This window comes from Phyllopteryx taeniolatus, chromosome 17, assembly GCF_024500385.1.
Source record: "Phyllopteryx taeniolatus isolate TA_2022b chromosome 17, UOR_Ptae_1.2, whole genome shotgun sequence".
Classification (NCBI taxonomy): Eukaryota; Metazoa; Chordata; class Actinopteri; order Syngnathiformes; family Syngnathidae; genus Phyllopteryx; species Phyllopteryx taeniolatus.
Window position 1 is genome coordinate 11,693,505 of NC_084518.1, and position 19,655 is coordinate 11,713,159.

Genomic DNA, 19,655 nt, shown 5'->3' on the forward strand with positions numbered 1-19,655 from the left:
AAAAAATCCAGCCAGCTAAAATGGTGAAAAAGAATTTTGAGCTGTATCTTAATAATTCACTATCATATTGCTCTCAGTCTTTGCGCATGTTTTCAGCACTTATTCCATCTAGCTTCAAACATTCATTCATTCATTCATCTTCTGTTCCGCTTCTCCTCACTAGGGTCGCGGGCGTGCTGGAGCCTATCCCAGCTATCTTCGGGCGAGAGGCAGGGTACACCCGGAACTGGTCGCCAGCCAATCGCAGGGCACATAGAAACAAACAACCATTCACATTCACGTTCACAACTACGGGCAATTTAGAACTGGTCGCTATCATATTTAATGTATTTCGAAACAAATCACGCAAACGACTACAGTGTGTGTCAAGTGCCAAGAATGCATCGGCCACCTAAATGGAGCTTGTGTTATAGTGTAAAAAAATATATATATTGAGTATATTAGTAATAAAAGGCAGCATAGAAAGAGATGAGTAACTGCATTTCCTTGATACATAAAACACAGTTTAGCTTTCATAAACATCTTGCAAAGTTAGGCAAAATGCTCATATTAATAATGCAATATTGCTGTTCAGTGTGCTGCGTGCACATTTGAGTATGACATTGTTCATAAACACATGGGAATGTAACAACATGGGACTACGGTGGACAGAAATTGTACGAAAAAGTTGAAGCTTCCATCCCCCAAATTAATCGACTGATATTTTGTAAAAAAAATAAATAAAAATGCTAGCAACAGCAGTTTTATAACAAGGTTTGACTAATTTCATCTCTTGACCGGGAGATGCCTGTGGTGCTCGGTGATTGAAAAACATTTTTATGAATTTAAAGAATTAATAATGTAGGTTTTGATCTATGGACACAGTTTACAGTAGGTTTAGGTAACTGTATGCATTGTTTCTCAATGAGGACTCCTCAATACATCTGTCCTTGCATGCTGAATGCCCATCTTTCAGCATTCACAGAATATATATTTTACTTATTTCCCAACAACAATTCTAAATGAACTGTGAGACATGTTCTAATTTCTTCTTTCAGCCACTTTGCTTCACTAATTTTGTGGTGTAAACCTTATCTTTGGGATATATCCATTTACCTCAAAAATCCATTAGGTCTGGGGAACATGCAGGCACGGTAACCGTTACCTTGATCCAAGCCGAACATTCAAGCACTTTATGACAAATCTCTTTTCTTCAGAAGTTAATCGTATATTTTTCATTCTTTCGGATGACTTGCACTTGAAAAAATAAAAAATAAATAAAATATGTGACTAATGGCCAGTCAAAGAGTGAGTAGCCTTCACAAATTTGGCATGCAATAACATTAGTGTGAATGCTTGTCTCCTAGGATTCCTAAAAATAATACTTTCCAGAAACAGTAGCATAAGTGTCAACACTTGCCTTAGCTTTGCGACAATAAATATTTCATTGCACAATGATAACAGTAGCTTAAATTTGTATAATGCCTTTCAAGGGACCCAAGGATGCTTAAAGTTAATGCTGACATTAATAATAGTGTAATCGTTGTCACTCAGCATTCTCATAATAAAGCTTCATTGATTCATACAAAACATATATTCGTAAATGGATATTACATAGACATCGCCTTGGTGTGGTAGCATGTCTCACAGATTCACCCAATAAATAGAACTAACACACAATGGTCTTAGCGTGAAAGCGTGTCTTTCAGCAGTCACACTGTCATGTCAACATTAACAGTGCACAAGTGGGGTCAAGCCTCGCCAAGAGGCTCAGTGAGAGCCGTGGGTGTTCAGAAATAACAGAATAAACTAAAAGAAATGTGTTAGTGTGTGGCTGTAGGCAGTAATTGCCTCATTTCATTCTCCCGTGTCCTAAATAAGATCCGCCGAATAATTTCCTAAATAAGTGCGGTGGAGTCGATACAAGAAGTGCTAAGCAGGTGAACGCCCTCCGCCCTGCTCTGACTTCTCCCTCTGTGCCTCCCTCTCTGTGGGAACATGGCGCGTTTTACTTAACACCCACAACACGCAGCAGCTGAACCTCAGATAAATGGCGGTGTGTGCCAACCACTCGCACCCCACCCCCAGGGGGTCCAGGGCTTCCCGGTCGCTGCTGCAGGGGCTGTGCGGAAGGGGAGAAAGGTTACATTCAGTTTACATCATAAAGAGCAGACAGTGTGCGCACAAAGAGGCCCTCACATTGTGAGCCCCACATCTGCCCGTCCGTCTGTCTGTCTATCTTCATCCCAACTCCCGCATGTCACACCGCCACACGCTTATACATCATTTAGGCGCTGTTTCCCCGGCATCCTCAAAGCTCTCACGCTGTTTTTGCTGATAAAATTATAACTATGTGTAATGAAGAATTTAAGCATTTAGCCATCTAGTGCAGTTGTCACAGCGGTGGCCTATAGCACGCTGCGGCAAACCATAACATCACCTCATTTAGCCTCAGCCTATTAATGACAGTAGATTATATATTCTGTGTATTAGACATAAACCTTTGCATTTTTAGCTAAATAAAACAAGACATCACAATGAAAGTGCAAGCCTCTGCCAAGGCAACCTAGTTTCTCCGTTATTGCCATGGCAACTCTAACTGAGCTGTGTTAACCTTCCAAACACTGGATTACAATGCATTACTGCAACTCAAACATTGGCCTGTAAAAGGACTCGAGTGTTAGCATAGCGTGTATTCTTGCTTGGTGGTGCTGCTGCAGCCTCGAATTCCTCTTTTAGGGTGTTTGTTTTCCTGCTCTAAAGCAGAGTAACCTTTGCCTAAAGTGTTGTTTTGAACAAATGGAAGTTCCGTGGCTGCTTTTGTGAACCTGCGAGGGTGAAAAGGTAACCTCCTTGGTGAAGTTCTAAAACATTTACATATTATATTAAGATTTTATATTTAGCTGCACAGATATCTGGTGTAGTATTCTTTGGCCGGGGTCACCTTAAATGTTACTGCTTTACAAACAAAGGGTGTGCAACAAACGTACACGTAAACGTACACTTCACTCAGCAACTCTCTCATTTTCTCCTAGTCCACCCAGTCCTTTTGATTGGCCTTAACGATGACTTTGGCTGGAAACCTTTCTTTAGACAGCGTCTTCCTCTTAAAAATCATGATAGGTGGCAGTTTCTGTCCATTACCATGGCAACCAAGCACAACAGTAAAAGCCGACTTCTCGTGCCCCGTTGTGCGTATCGCTACCGTGGTGGTCCCCTTCTTCTCTACAGTGTGGTTCACCGGGATGTCGAAAGTGAGCAAAAGTGAGCGGCACCTCGTCCATGTTGGTGATGTGGTTGGGCTGGATGTGTTTGTCGGCAATCTTTTTACTGCAGTAGGAGTGGAAGATGGCCAGCTTTTCCTTGTAATCCGCCGTAAATTGCTGCGCCACGGTTGTCCTTTCCCGGATGGATAGATGGCGCCGTTTCATAAAACGAAAGCAGCAAGACGGACCTCCTTGAAAATGTTACATTTTCATTTCTTCTGCACTCAGTCGAATGGTGACTGTAGAGACGCTTCTCCCGGCTGTTCTTTGCTCATTAATCCATTGCTCGAGTTGGTCTTCCAACTCGGGCCGCCTCGCCTTGTTTCCGCGGAAACTCAGCTTCGTCTTCTTGACTTGGCGAAGCTCGTTTTCCTGCTTTCTCCACTTGCGAACCATGGATTCGTTGATCTTGAATTCTCTCGCGGCTGCTCGATTCCCATGGTCCTCCTCGTAACTAATAGCTTGCACTTTAAATTGTGCTTCGTAAGCGTGTCTCTTCGTAGGTGCCATTTTCCGGGGTCCTTAGCCACACCGATGCACTACCGGAACTATATACCTACTGGGGGCGTGTCTTTAGCGTCCTCTGTCACTCGCACCCTTCCCCCTTTACGTCCGCATGCTGTCCTCAGTCACGTCCACCTTCCTCTATATAAGCAGCGTGTCGGCAGGAAATGCTCGCAGTCAGTCAAGCGGAGCGCTCATTAAAGTCGCACCACAACATTTACAGATTTTGGAACTCGGTGCCCACATAAGGCGCGCCGCATTATAAGGCGGCCCCGTCCATTTTGAAGAAAATTTAGGACTTTTAAGTGCGCCTTATGGTCGTGAAAATACGGTAAACAGTAAAATGTCCAACGGCAACTTAACACAAAAATTCAAACATCATTGTTGTCAGTGAACCTACTGTGCACAAAAAGTGAAAAGTCATGTTTTAAATGGATTCTGCTGGCATGGGACCTTTAAGGAAATATGTGCAAAGCAGTGATGAGCACAAATTCCAAGCAAAAACTAAAGAGTGGGTTTGTTTCTAGTAGTAAAATACTATTTAACAAGTAAGCTAATATACTGTAGGTAAAAATATTGTATTAGTCTTAGTGTCATGGCTCTGATTCCCACCAGCAAAAAAGAAAGTGAGCCATACTAGCCTCAGAGAAGACAGTTTGTACTTCAGGAGGAATATAGTGTATGCAATCGATATTCTTCCCATTAAAATGCATATGCCCAGAAATTATGACATATTGTGAGTTAATTGAGGCTGAGAAATGTTGTCACCAAGAAATGCCAAAGAAATAAAAGGATTAATTAGTGTAAGACTGGTTAATTCATTGGCAGCATGGTGAAATACTGCTTAGCACGTCAAATCTGTGCTCAGGCCCTTCTGTGTGGCGTTTACATGTTCTTCCCATACGTCAGTAGGGTTTCTCCAGATACTGGCTCCCTTTCTCATCCCAATAAATATGCATGTTATGTTAACTGAAGACTCTAAATAGTATGTAGATGGGAATGTAAGTGTGAATGGATGTTTGTCTATTAAAATGTGTGCTTTACTGATTCAGGGTTTAAATCTCAGCTCTGGCCTTCCTGTGTGGTGTTTGTATGTTTTCCCCATGGTTGTGTGGGTTTTCCCCCGGTATTCTGGCTTCCTTCCTCATCCCAGTAAAATGCATGTTAGGTTTACTGATGACTCTAAATTCTCCATAGCTGTGACTTTAATTGCGAATGGTTGTTTGTCTATATGTGCCCTGCAATTAGATGGCTACCAGTCCATGGTTTACCCAGCCTGTCAGCTGGGGTAGGCTCCAGGCGACCCTAATTAAGATAATCATTTAAGGAAATGGTTGGATCGAAGGGTTTGGGTAGAGAAAAATAATTGTTCAATTGGCAAACAGTATTACGCACTGTTGAATACACTTAAAAATTCTAATATGTAGCAAAAAAGGAAACGTGTGTGAGTGCTGAGACATGCTGTCGTTGAGCTGAAATGACAAATAAAAACAACAACACACTCTCAAGTGACTCAGGTGAACCAGATCACTCTAGTGAGTGACCCAGAGTCCATTAAATGAACTGAGTTCACCACTGTTGCTTTTGTACAATAAATCCAATGAACTTCACAGTGATGTGTTTGAATGAAATCAAAATGACCATAGATGGTACAGTCACCACAATAAATGGAATATGTGTGCATTGTGACTTGTCACTCAGGCAACAAGCTTTGTATTATAATAATATATAACAATGTACGCACACAGCAACTCGCCTTTCCCTGCTTCATATCTCCTCTCTATTTGTCAACCCCCTCTCCGTGTTCCTGGCTCCCTCCCTGGTCACCGTAAAACAAAAACACAGCAAAGCAAAGCCAAGCCAAAGAAAGAACACCTCCACATTTTCTTCTTTGCTCTCATTTCTTTTTGTTCCAATGTTTACTCCTGTTCAGCTGTCTTCAATGAATAATAAGAAGATTGGTTAAGCTTCCCTCCTGAATTGTAGTATGATACACCTATATGTTTAAATTTTCTCCTGATGCAAGATGCAAAATTGCTGATGGTGAATTGTTTTAATAGCTGTCGGGTTTAATCTGGTTTCTCTTCTCTTACACTAGAATGAGGAGTGCTGTTGATTGAGGACTGATGCTCGACTTTACACCATATCCTCCAAAGGCAGCTGGGTTAACAAACAGTAAAGATAGCATCCTTTAATTAGGGTACTTCCCTCAGACACATTCAACACATGCTTTAAATTTCTTTTCTATTTTCAGCCATGCTGATGTGCATCATTACAGCTTGTATTCAAGGAGTGTTTGGACATCTGGCCAAAATAACCACCTTGATGCTTTTCCTGTGCACACTGAAGACAGTGTATGTTGATTCTGCAACTGAAACCAAAAGCCAGCACTGGCCCAGTGCCATCACTCTTATTCATACCAAGCTTCTTCTAGATTAATCCCCAAGGATAGATATAACCATGTGTAGGTAGTAAACACACTCACCAACACACCACTGAGCGAAGGCTGCATCAATCATGGGTGTGGTTTGAAAATAGTTTTCTTATAACCCACAATGCTGGAGGCTGTGCCTCCATGGTGGAGGTTGTGTCTTTTCTATTTCTGGATGTTATAGCTTTTTAAATATATGTTGTATATATTGTCTTCTTCTGTGGCGGATTATGTTTCTCTTTGTGGTGAAGGTTGTCTTCTATGATCAAGCATCTTAAAAAGTGAACTTTGGATCCCCTATAGTGTAGGTTGTAGTTTCTTAATGTTGAAAATGGTGTCTTCTTCTATGGTGGAATATCTACCGCTAATTCCCTTAGTTGATATTGTTCTTCTGTGGTGATGCCTACACTACGTTAAAGGTGACTTCCGTGGACGAAACAGGATGGTCATGAAACAACATAGGGAGGCGGGATAGGCAAACCTGACAGACCGTGATTGCCGTGGATGCCTGGGGAGATGTTTAAAATGTCAAAACACTTGCCAAGGCAGTCACGGTGTATATTAGAAACCTAGTCAGCTGTAGTAAAACGGGGTGCACGCAACTAAACCCGGTACTACGTAATTGCGTGTAACACAATTTGGAGGTGGTATTTTAATCCCCGGCATCGAACACACACGGTCTACAACTGTAATGCGAAGCCATGCATTTAATTTAACTACAATGCCTGCTATGGCATACCTGTTTATAATGCTTATTGTTAAATGCGTGTGTAAGAGTGTGTGCAATATATATATATATATATATAGAGAGAGAGAGAGAGAGAGAGAGAGAGCGAGAGAGAGAGAGAGAGAGAGAGGGAGAGAGAGAAAGAGAGAGAGGCTCTCTCACTCCCTATGATACCACCCAAGTGAGCAGTTTTTTTTTTGTTTTGTTTTTTCGCACGTTTTGGAACAAAAGATAAATCAGTGTATTAGTTATTGATAGAAAACTAATATCATCAAACATTTTATTTAGCGGTAATATACATGTGCCCCATCCCCCACCCCGCCATGCTGATGCCGACTCTGGAAGTAGGCCAGGAAGGGGAGCTTCATTTGACGCTGTTAAGACAACAAACGTGTTCCAAAGCTACCCTGCGTCCACGTTTCAGAACGTGAGTAACGTGAGGGACCACGTTAGAATGTGACAGGCTGGGAGGGAACGTACTGGCATCTGTGGTAAACCGCAGGCTGAAACTCAGCACCCCCCGCAGATCCTGTGATAGACTGGCAGAAAACTTGGCAAGACTTGAAAACAAAGTAAACAAATGGCAAAACAGGTCTGCCGTGGCCACCAGGAACAAAGAGTAAACGTAGGCTTATAGTGAACTTTGTGTGTTCTTCTTTGGGACTCAAAGATTCTTCAACCATCCATCCATCCATTTTCTGTTGCGCTTGTTCTCTTTCTCAAGTGAAATGGAGGTAATCCCGACTTTGGACGAGAGGCATGGTACACCCTGGACTGGTCGCCATATACACAAACAACCATTTATACTCAGATTCACAGTGATGGACAATTTACAGTAGTCTTCCATAAACCTAACATGCAGATTTTTGGTATTATAAGTTCTTCTGTGGCAGCAGCTGCCTTTTCTTTCATTGAAGTCTGCTTTTAAAGGTTTTGGGCATACAATGAAAGGAATAAAAATGTCACAAACCAATACCAAAAGATTGAAAGGCTTTCTCCCAAAACACACTAGATTGCACTTGTGGTTGGTGAAATTATCCGATGATTCGTTTTGTCATCTGGAAAGAAGTGGTTTCTCAACAGTGGCGCAATGGTGCTGTTCTTCTTTTCCTAGTGACACGCTGAGGCTAGTCAGCTCAACTTAACAAGCAAATGGAGTCTATTCATGCCAGCACCATGTGCAGCCAGCAATGCAGAGCACTGTCACATGTGGTGCCGTTTTTAGGAGGAAATGTGGGCCATGTGGGGGGAAAGTGAAATATTATTTTAATTAAGGTAGAGAGGAGAGCTTGTGTGCATTCACAGATCTCCTATAAACATTTTATCTTGGATGTTGTAACTGCACAATTAATTCTCCCTGATGTCCTATTGTTTGTTGACTATTTGTGTTTGTACAGTTGTGTACAACCTGATGCTGCGAGATTGTTACATATGTGGAACTGATTTGGTTCTCAGTGCTTTCGCAATTCCCCCCCCCCCCCCCCCCCCCCCCACCCCACCCCCCTGTCTGAGGCAGACTTATTTTAGGTGTTGTCGCTTTGAGCCTAATGAAATCAACCAAACATCACAACTCCAGGCTATGCCTTTCAGAGCGTGCTGGCATTATGTGTAATTAATCTGAAAGTGCTATGATTAATCCTGCTACTTTACTGCCTCGGGTGAGACTGGATGTCACTGAAAAATCTCCTCTAACAGATCCTCCTGAGAACAAAAAGTGCAATTTAGGTTTCTTAAGTCAGCACTGCCTGTCTTCTCATATTGTATCATTTTGCAAGTTTTGTGATAGCCTGTGGTACAAGGTGATATAAATGGGCCATTTTAGCCAATTGGTTGTTACTTGTAACATAAATATTACATAAAATAAACTTAAATTGAACTGTAGGCTATATACGTTCATCAGGGCCACATAGCTCAGGCCGCCTTTTAATAGTCAGTACAGTTAATAATGACTATAGTTTACAGATTTCCATTAAATATGAAAAAATTACAAATTGCAGGGCTGTTTTATAAAATTATATTCACTTGATGTTGCTGCCACTCATAAATTGGTGACTTGAGTGTGTGTACATACATTGCTATATGGGCAAATAATTGTATTATGTAAATGAGCAGTGACCTGCCAAGCTGCTTTATATGATGAAAGTGCAGTTAGAACTGCCATCAGGCTAAATTCTACTCTAAATATTTTATTGTCTGGAACTGCAATGATGACAGATGCAGAACAATCACACCTGATACATTTCTTGAATAATCAATTGGAATTCCTTGGAAAAATGTGGAGTGTGTTGATTGTCCATGCTGCTTGTGTAAGAAATGCGACTTGTTAAATAACCAATGACGACCCAAGGTTAAACTCGCCGATTCTTAAATGGAGCCCTCCCCAACCTTGTTGTCCAGATAGCTGCAGCTTTCATCGCGTTGCGCAGACCCTCAAGCACATCAATTGATTAATGCAAACCTCTCACGCTAGACAGCTCTCACCAAGATATCATCGCTGCCTAGAAAGTCGCTCATGAGCTTGGAGAGGCTGACAGTCCAAGTTGTAGGCCATAAATCATCTTGCTCAACTTCTGGAACATGACTCTGCTGGAAATAAGGCGCCATTGTTTTAGTCTGTGGTACAGAGTTTTCAGTCAAATGCAGCATGGGCTATTTTATGATCGTCCTGAGCTGAGTTAAATTGAGATTGGTTACAGCTTTGGCCATAATTGACAATGACTTTTCCTTTGACGTCATTAGAGGATTATTTTCTGTACTATCATTACATTTTCACACTGAAAAGTCACTGCAACCCTGTATTAACATTTAACGGGGTACAGACACAGTGACAGGGGTGCTCAATTAAAAGTAAGAAAAGAGGTCAGCAAAAGTTCTTCACACTGAGGTCTGGAAAATGTATGCCATACATTATAATTAAGTCCCAAATAGTTTGTCATCACCAACTGACAAAACATGAAAAATATGCAGTATTCCAATAATATTTAGTCTTGAATTTCACAGTAAACTGCAAGTAATAATACAAATATGTGTTAAAGACCTTCTAAAGTGAATTCAGAGATTTGTTTCAAAATACATTATACATAATAAAAATAATAATTGAATTTCTGCCTTTACTTCCCTCCTCACCGCTTGCCTCCCTCAAACACAACCACTCACTCCACTCACAAAGCTGCTCTGAATAAACTATTTTATTGGATAGGCGTTAAAATCCAGGTATTTGTATTTTGGGTGTGCCTACATTTACTAGTGTTATGAGCAGAATCTAATAATTGGGTTGTCTTGGTCCCCATCTGGAGTCCTCCTATTTGAGCAACCTCTGCCTTGTTTAAACTGTTAAACAACAGAGAGGGGGGTAAAACAAAAGTCCATCTGTATGTCACTTGCTGTTTCACAATGAGTAACTTTACGCTGTCTTCTAGTCGACTGGGAAGTCAGAAATTTCCGACCTGTGTGTTGGAAAATACATTGGAACGTTGCTCCAAGTTGGAGTTGTAACTTGCGAACTCAAGGCAATTTGATGTACCATGACTTTATTGAGATCCAGTTATCTGAAGTCAAATGTCGGATCTGCGTGGAAATCTAAAAATTGGCTTGTAGCTAAATCGAGAAATACTGTAAATTACCTTTATAATTAAAACAAATATGCAGTTCTGTCAAGACTGTGGCAACATTTTCATCTGGATTTGCACAGGTTCTTCCTTTCTTCCACAAATTTTCATGAAAACTGCCTCGGTAATTTAGTTTTAGTACAGTTTATCCTCCTAATTAACAAACCAACAAACATGCCTAGACTTTTCATTTAGCAACGTAAAAATACACTTTTAGAGAAAATGTCTTCAAAATTGGCCATAAATCCCCATTATTCGTTTTAATTATGTAAGCTGATAAATTTGGAGCATGCTCTTGTTATCCTAGAATGTGAAGCACGAACCTTCCTCTGTTCTTTTTTGTTCAATCAGCGTCTCCGGCCCACAGTGCCCCACCTCCTCCCCAGCATGAGTAATAGCCTGCGTCGACTTCTTGTCACCGTGTGAGGTGGTGCCGCATGGCTTGCCTCTGTCCTCCTGTTTCCATGCGTGTCCTTTCAAGCGACTAGGCAATTCCAATCTGATATCTATATTGACCGTGATTTAGCTGATACAGCTGCAGGCCCTCTTCCGCCGCTTCCTTTGCAAGGCTGTACTCTGGCTGCCTCAATCCTCCAGCTCAATTGTCGATAATGTGTGCATCTCTCAAGTGTCGGTGGATTCCAATTCACCCTATCATCACATTCCCCACCTCCGACATTGAAAAAAAAAACGGTCTCCTTAAAACTGTCTAGATTTCTCTGAACTATGATCAGTCATTGCTAAGAATAAGTCCTGCATGGTTGAGCGGCATGAGAGCTGCCGTGCTGTCTTTCCAAGGGCTGACTTGTGTACAGATAGGAGGTGAACATGATGAGAAAACATTGCAGCTAATTGATTAGAAGAGCACAAGCAGCAAAGGCTTGGCTAACACAATACTGTGAAATATTTACACTGTCACAAATGAGGCAGCAGTGGGAGTGCACTCGTGTCCCTCGAGGTGTATCATATACTTTTAGAAATGCAAAGGGTTAGGACAGATACTTTAGATATATATTGTACACTTGATCAAAGTATGTAGTTGTCCTCCGAATTCGCAGTTATAACAGCTCCACTCTTCTACAAGATTGTGGAGTGTGTCTTTGGGATTCTTGTTCTTGTGAGTCAAAGGAGGTCACTGATATTGGACAAGTAAACAGTTCTACTTCATCTCAAAAGTGGTTAAGGTCAGGCCTCTCGAGTTTTTCTATAACAAAGGCATACAAGTCCGCCTTTGTAAACTGTGCTTCTAGCCCTAGAACAGAACAGAAGTTGGAAGTATAGAATTGTATTAGGTAATAACAATAATAATTACTTTATTTATAGAGCACCTTTAAAAACAGGTTTTGACAGTCAGAAAAGCAAACATAAAACACAATAAGATCATTCTGTTCATATATATCATACTGTTTAAACCATCAGCATTCTCCAACAACAAAAAAGGATTAAGAAACCAAGGGAATGCAATTAGGGCAGTGCCCTTGTCATTCTAGCAAATGTTGCTATTCCCATGGTGTATTGTCGCGTATTGTTGTTGTTCAACAAAAAAAACATATACGGCATCTGCCGCGTGGTGTTGTATCCTTACGCCGTTGTGCCAACTAAGTCATTGAGCATCATTCGCATTTACAGCTCAAATGTCACAAGCCGAAACAAGTAACCATTTTAAACATTTTGTGACTTTTTGGTTTTCTCCGCAAAAACATGACTCTATGTCCATGTGTAGTTCATTTGTATGAATGTAGAGTGCTGATTCAAATGTGGAATTCATTTGCACAAAGAACTTTTCTAATATAATAAATACAGTGGTGTCTTAAAACAACCACATAGCTTTACCTGATGACAGTTTGTTTAGTTAGTGCAAACAAGCAATGCAAAAGGGTGTAGACGCGCTAATTCACAGTGGCTGAAATAAGTATTTAATACCTCACCATTTTTCTCACTAAATATACTTCCAAAGGTGCTATTGACATGGAAATTTCACCAGATATTGGGAATAACTCAAGTAATCCATACATACAAAGTAGAAAAAATAAGATCAGAAATTAAGTTGTGTGTAAAAATGTGAAATGACACAGTGTTGAGCACATGAAGAAAGGGAGGTGCAAAAGGGCATGGAAAGCCAAGACAACACCTAAAATCTATCAATAATTAAACAGCAATCCAGCCCCTTATCAGTGCAAATGAACATCATCTGGTTCAGTCCTAAATGATAGTCTACAAAAAGGTCTCATTGCCGAGGTATGAGTCAAGACACATCTCATGATGGGTAAGAGCAGAGAGCTGCCTCAAGCTCATCGCAAACTAATTTTTACAAAACATAACGATGGCATCGAGAGGAGCCAGATGAGGTGGCTGGGGCATCTGATTCGGATGCCTCCCGGACGCCTGCCCGGTGAGGTGTTCCGGGCACGTCCCACCGGGAGGAGACCCCGGGGACGACCAAGGACACGTTGGAGAGACAATGTCTTTCGGGTGGCCTGGGAACGCCGCGGGATCCCCCCGGAAGAGCTGGATGAAGTGGCTGGGCAGAGGGAACTCTGGGCATCCCTGCTAAAGCTACAGCCCCTGCGACCCGACCTCGGATAAGCGGTAGAAAATGGATGGATGGATGGATGGCATTGATTACAGGTGCATATCTAAGCTTCTGAAAGTTCCAGTGAGCACAGTTGGGGCCATTATACGTAGGTGGAAAGCCAATCATACCACTATAGATTTACCTTGATCAGGTGCTCCTCACAAGATTTCTGACAGAGGAGTGCAAAGAATAATCACAAGAGTTGTCCAAGAGCCAAGTACCTGTGGAGAGCTTCAAAGAGACCTGGAATTAGGAGATACTGTTATCACACGGTAGCCGACTGGTTAGCACATCTACCTCACAGTTTTGAGGACCGAGGTTCAAATCCCGGCCCCGCCTGTGTGAAGTTTGCATGTTCTCCACTTGCCTGCATGGGTTTTCTCCGGGGTACTCCTGTTTCCTCCCACATCTCAAAAACATGCACCTTAGGTTGATTGAAAGACTCTAAATTGCCCGTCGGTGTGAATGTGAGTGCGAATGGTTGTTTGTTTGTATGTGGCGTGTGATTGGCTGGCGATCTGGCTGGCTGGCTGGGAGAGGCTCCAGCATGCCCCCGACCCTAGTGAGAATAAGCGGTCCAAAATAATGGATGGATGGATGTTGTCACAAGGAAAACAGTTAGTACACTCCGCCGCCATGTCCTCTATGCACGTCACCACACAAGGCCCCATTGCTGAAAAAAGCATTTCAAAGCTTGTTTAAAGTTTGCTGAACAACATTTGGACCAGCCAGTTAAATACTGGGAGAATATAGTCTGGTCTGATGAGTGCAAAATTGAACTCTTTGGATGCCATAATGCACGCCATGTTTAAAGGAGAAATGGCAACTGCACATCACCCAAAAACACTATACCAACAGTGAAGTTCGGAGATGGGAACATGATGATGTGGGGCTGCTTTTCAGCAAATGGTACTGGTAAACTTCACATTATTGAAGGAAGGATGAATGGGCAAATTTACTGAGACATACTTGACAAAAATCTGCTGGCATCTACAAGGATGATGAAACTGAAACGATGGTGGACATTTCAGTGGGATAATGATCCAAAACATACTCCCAAACTCTCAATTGGTTAAATAAATAAATAAATAAAATAAAGCTACTAGAATGTCCCAGTCAATCACCTGACTTGAATCCAATCAAAAATCTATGGAAAGAACTGAAACTCAAGGTCCATAAAAGAAGCCAACGGGACCTTCAGGATTTGAAGACTGCTTGAGTGGATTCCTGTTTGATTATTGATTGATTTTAGGTGTTGTCTTGGCTTTCCATATCTTTTTGCACCTCCCATTCTTCATGTGTTCAATACTTTTTCCCCGTGTCATTTCACGTTTTTACACACAACTTAATTTCTGAGCTTATTTGTTCTACTTTCTTTGTATGTATGGGATACTTGGGTTGTTCCAAACATCTGGTGAAATTTTCAAGTCAATAGCGCCTTTGTAAGTATATTTAGTGGGAAAAAATGGTGACGTGTTAAATACTTATTTCAGCCGCTGTATCTGGGTTGCAGTGTTATAACCCTATAAGGAACGGATATTTGAACAGAAATGGTGTAGCAACATGTAGCCGCATGAATAAATGGCACGACCAGAAATAGGAATCCAAGCAATACCTTTGATGGATGTTGCTGTGCCTGTGACATAGCAAAAACTTTATTGCAGTTATCAGGTTTTCTAATGAATCACACTATTTGTTGTCCCTGCAATGTTCTGGGTGATATATTTTGATATAACTATCCACATCAGACAATAAGCGTATTTTTAATTTTTTTGGTATGTTGCCGACCTTGGTCCTGCAGGGAACTCTAGCCCAATCTTGACTAATGAATTAATAGATTAAGAGGCGTTTACCAATACTTTCCCCCCCATGTGTTCCCAAGCTGTAGTAGTATCAGCATTGAAGGCACCACTGCATTGACAAACCACTGTAGCCGTGAAGCTCCAATCATGTATCTTTTTTTACTGCAGATGTTGACTGCACAAGGGTTTTATTATAAGCGGCGGCATATCAAATTTGTGAAGTATTTCCACGTCCATCATGCAGGCCTATTGTAGCTCTCAGTGTTAACAGGGTATCCATATCAGTGGCCTTGTGTTCGCTTCTGTAACAGCACTGACAGCTCACCTAAATCAGGCTCCTCCTCTGCAGTATGATTCCTGCGTGTTACTGCCAGGACCTGCGAGCTGTGTATTTATTCACACAACCCATTTCCTTCCTTCACTATCCACCCCTCCCCCAACACCACCACTCACAACGGCCCCCTTCCCTCTCAATGCCGTTGCCGCCCCTTCTTTTCCTGCCTCTCCCTCCCCACTCACTACCGCTCATCCTTGGCCCCCACCCCCTAGGGCCTCTCCCTCCTCCGCTCATTTGCTCGCAGTCTCGCTTTTCGGACACACACACACACACACGCACGCGCACACACACGCGCACACACACACGCATGCTGACAACACTATGCCTCAAGAAGATGCTCTTGTGTGGCATTGTTATTAGAACTCCAAACAGTTTGTGTGTGTGTGTGTGTGTGTGTGTTTGTGTGTGTGTGTGTGTATGTGAAGCTTCAGGCTGTCCTGGAGTTTGGGTCATTTTGGATTATTTATTTATTTTTGGGGGTGGGGGGGGATCAGCATCTATTTTAGTGCTCCGCAGCATCCTGAGCTCATTCATCTTGTGTTGGAGGAGTAGCTCCTGCTAGATACTTGCAGTTGTCAGGTTAAAAACGAGGCAGCGCCGCAGACCTGCCGAAGATGAGGTAACTGGAGAGGGAAGCGGAGCAGCAGCATGAGCGGAATGCAGCACTAATCTTGCTGCATGAGACTGAGCAGGTGGAGCACCAGAGGAAGAAGGAAAAGCAGCATCCCGGCGAGTCTCGCTCGGAATTTGACCGCATCCTCTGAGGCAGAGAGAGAGAGGGGCTCCTTTTTTTATTTTTCTGGATTTTCCTCCCTTTACTGCGCCGCTGCAGATGTCGCTCGCTCTCTTGCTCCATCTATACCTCATCTAGCACCCCCATCCCCTCCTCCATCCCAGCCTCATCCCTCCCTTCCTCCTTAGCTATTCTCTTCTTTATCACTGGCTAAAGGGGAACAAAAGTGCTGGGTCCTGCATCGTCCCTAATCGCCAGCATCTTTACTCATGCCCTTATTTTTATCCACTCGTACGGTTGGCTTAGTGAAATGATCCGTTTTCCCACGGACGTGTGTGATGTCTGCGGTGGAGTGGCGCTCGTCTTAGTGGGCAGGCTCAGCTGCCCTCCAGCTCTACCTGTGGGCGATGGAGACTTTAATCGCGATTCTTATCTCATCAAACTCGGTCCTGCTGCCATGTTGCACGCCTAAATGTTTCTTTTTCTTAGGCGGCATGCCTCTTTAGTTGGAACCATCTCTGTTTTTATTTTCATTTGGATGTGCACCTTCCCAACGCCTTGGATATCCCACTGTCTAAATGAAGCTCCTGGACGGTTTTTAATGCTGCGCAGAAGAAACCTTCCTCTGGGAAAATGTTAGGATAAGTTTGCAGACAGGCAGGCAAGCAGTTGGAATTGGTTTGATTTAATTGATTTTTGGTTATTTTTATCAAATGTTCAAAGGATGTTTCTTTTTGTTATCTGATGCCAAGTCCTCAAGCAAGCAAAGGGATTATAAAAGCAATGTCCTCGATTCTCTGAGACACCCTGTGGTCTTTTAGTGAAACTCCAAAAGACCAAACCGTGGTCAAGTGGTCGGTCTTCGGCCCATGTGGAAGTGATGGGTAGACTCTCTGCAACCCCTCTTGGGAGGACCTGGGCAGGCTGGAGCCTCAGCATGGGCCTAAGTTACTGTTCAAGACTCGCCCTCTGGCTCGCCTTGATTATAGTGCTGCCCATCCAAACTGGAACGGCACGTGTGTCCTCTAGTCTTAGCACCACGCACCATGTCCACCATTTCCACAACAAGCATGGCACTGTTCCGATTGCCATCAACAGGATGCCCTTTCTAACCAGAGGGGGCCATGGTAAGAACAATTTGATGGAATCTCATAAATGTAGCATTTTTGGCATCAATGGCAAGAGTGGCATTCAAGGTATAACAAAAGGAAAAAAACAAAAGGGCACAAAATAAAAAATGCTAGGGACATTTGTGTTGGATAATATCAACGTCTAACTATGCATGTGCTGCAGCTTGTGCATCATTAAACACGACATCACAACCACATCAACAACACATCAGTCGTGCTTCCCCTTTTCCCTATGCTGCCTTTCACCAACCATGCTGCCTAACAGAAACAATAGAGACGTGTTTGTATTGTCATATCATACACGGTTTGTATTTGTTTGAGGAATTCAATTACGGCAAAGTATGCGCTTTGTGGCACTGAAGGATGTTAAGAAATGACCCATCCTCTACAATTAACATCCATCCAGCAGCGCTACTTAAATCAGTCATCTCAAAGTGCTGACACCAGAGCTCCTTTTTAGATTTCACTTTGAAATGTCTTTCCTAACACTCACTTTTATGTCCTGTAAAATAGGACCCCGGTGGATTTGTCGTCTTTTTCAATGCAGCAGTTTTGTCATCCTTTGAAAAAGGGGGCTAAAGATGTGATGAATTACATCAGTGCTCTTATTATAGCCGAATGGTTATGGAGGGGGATTTTACAGGCGAGGCGACGCTCGTGAGCAAACAGACCTATTTAAAATACTTCAAAGAACTCACTGATAAATTTTCAATTACCCTTATTGTAGGGTTGCTGCTGCTTGGTCTGAAGTACTGTACATGCTTCACAGCAAAGAGTTTGCTTTAGTTCATCGTAAATGCCTTGCTTAGAATACATAGGTCATCATAAAGCTACAAAGATGCTTGGAATTTTAAACACGTGTGTTCATGAGGGAAATACGAGATAAGACTGCTGCAATATCTCAACATCTATAACAGCAGCATTTGTTCCAATGTACTGTAGTTGCAATCATTTACTTTTTGTGTAGAGGGTGTTAAACACATCAATAAGATGACTATGTATGAAATCTTTCAGTTTATGTGGTAAGTGAACACAGCTTCCAGACAAGATGTGAAGTCTTTTTTTTTTTTTTTATTGTAAGTGGCAAACGCATGTGAATTAGCAATAAAAAGGCTGTAAATTCACTTTCATCCTTCCATAAGGAAAGAGAAAATTACCATCAATCATTGCAACCTTTGTTAGAAAATATTCTCTGGATGGAACACCAGAGTGAACATTTCCATTGCCTGACTGTTTGGTAGCATAAGAGATTATGCAATAAGGCAATTACTTCAAATTTCATTTTAAGTGTCATTTCTACTTCCTTTCAGTGTCGCTGAGCAAAAAACCTCAGATAGTGCCTGAAATTATGCTGCTATGCACTGACCATTAAAGCCTACTGCCAGCCTTCAGTAATGTTGGTCTATAAAGGTTAAAAGTCCGTATCTGGCTGGTAATGGAAATATACTTTCCATTTGTCCAAAAATTGTACTACCTGAGTCCATTGGATAAGAAAATCTCAATTGAGAAGGTTACTATGATAACTGGGGAATATCCTTGAAGCAGGTATGCCAAATTGACTTTTGTATAGTATTTGTGCAAACGCAAATATGAAATGACTCTTGATACAGTTGTGGAAGATGAAAAAATAATTTAAACAACAAGCAAGATCATTTGAGGAGAATGAGGTGACAGATACAGCTATAGTTTGTGTGGAAACATTGGGCTTTTAAATGTTGGCCCCAACAGTGGGTTAGCATGGATGCTAACTTATCAGGAGATTTATCAGAATCAAACAACATTTCTCAAAAGAGGGCAAAGAGTGCTACTGGAGATGAAAACTACAATAACCTACTCTTCTTCAACTTCCTTGCAATCGTTTTGTAAATAAAAACAGTTTCAATCAGCTCTTCACCATTTAATATTTGTGAAACAGTCTTGATGTTATTAGGTTACAGTGAAATTGGCACTTCCCAAGGAAGAATCCAATATATTTTGCATTTTTTTCCTCATTTTCAATGAATAAATGTGAAAATAAATGATATACTGTCATATGAAATGCATTCTAATATTCTAGAACGTGTTCTTTTAACACGCTGTTTCTGCTTGCATTCAAGAAGTTTTCTTCTAGCATCCTAAAATGCTTTCCCTAATCACATAGTTTCCTCTAGCATTCTATATTCTAGAATGTTCTCCCAAAACATTGTGGCATATTTCCCCTAACATTCTGGAATATTTTCCTCTAACATTGCAAAGTGTAGTCTGTGTCACCGATAGTGTCGTGGTGCATTTGCCTAACTATGGTGCAGGCTCCGTGGGTTCAGTTGTGGTTGTCTGTCACTCAGCATGTTCCCTGTGACTGACTGGCAACCAGTCCAAGGTGTAGTCCACCTTTTGCCTGAAGTCAGCACCAGCTCTTCGTGAACCTTGAATAGGATAAGCTTTATAGAAAATGGATGGAGGGATCTAAAGTGTTCTCCCCTAATATACTAATGTGCTTTCCTCCACTACAGTATTCTAAAACGCGTTCCTCTCACATTGTACATTAGAACATCCTCGTCTAACATTGTAGAATGTTGTCCTC

At 41.9% G+C, this 19,655-nt stretch overlaps 1 protein-coding gene across 11 annotated transcripts in view; it reads left to right on the forward strand.

Annotated features, from left to right (window-relative positions):
• The window catches only part of LOC133467296 (neurexin-2-beta-like), a 199,488-nt gene that overhangs the window by 129,849 nt on the left and 49,984 nt on the right, over nucleotides 1-19,655 (forward strand). For 3 of the 11 annotated variants that reach the window (XM_061752002.1, XM_061752007.1, XM_061752008.1), the window contains exon 1: nucleotides 15,711-17,089. The exons of the other annotated variants lie outside the window; for them this stretch is intronic. In XM_061752002.1, coding sequence (XP_061607986.1) covers nucleotides 16,843-17,089 — 247 coding nt within the window. In that variant the 5' untranslated portion in view covers nucleotides 15,711-16,842. Of the gene's footprint in view, nucleotides 1-15,710; nucleotides 17,090-19,655 lie in introns of those variants that run through there. 11 annotated transcript variants of the gene reach the window in all.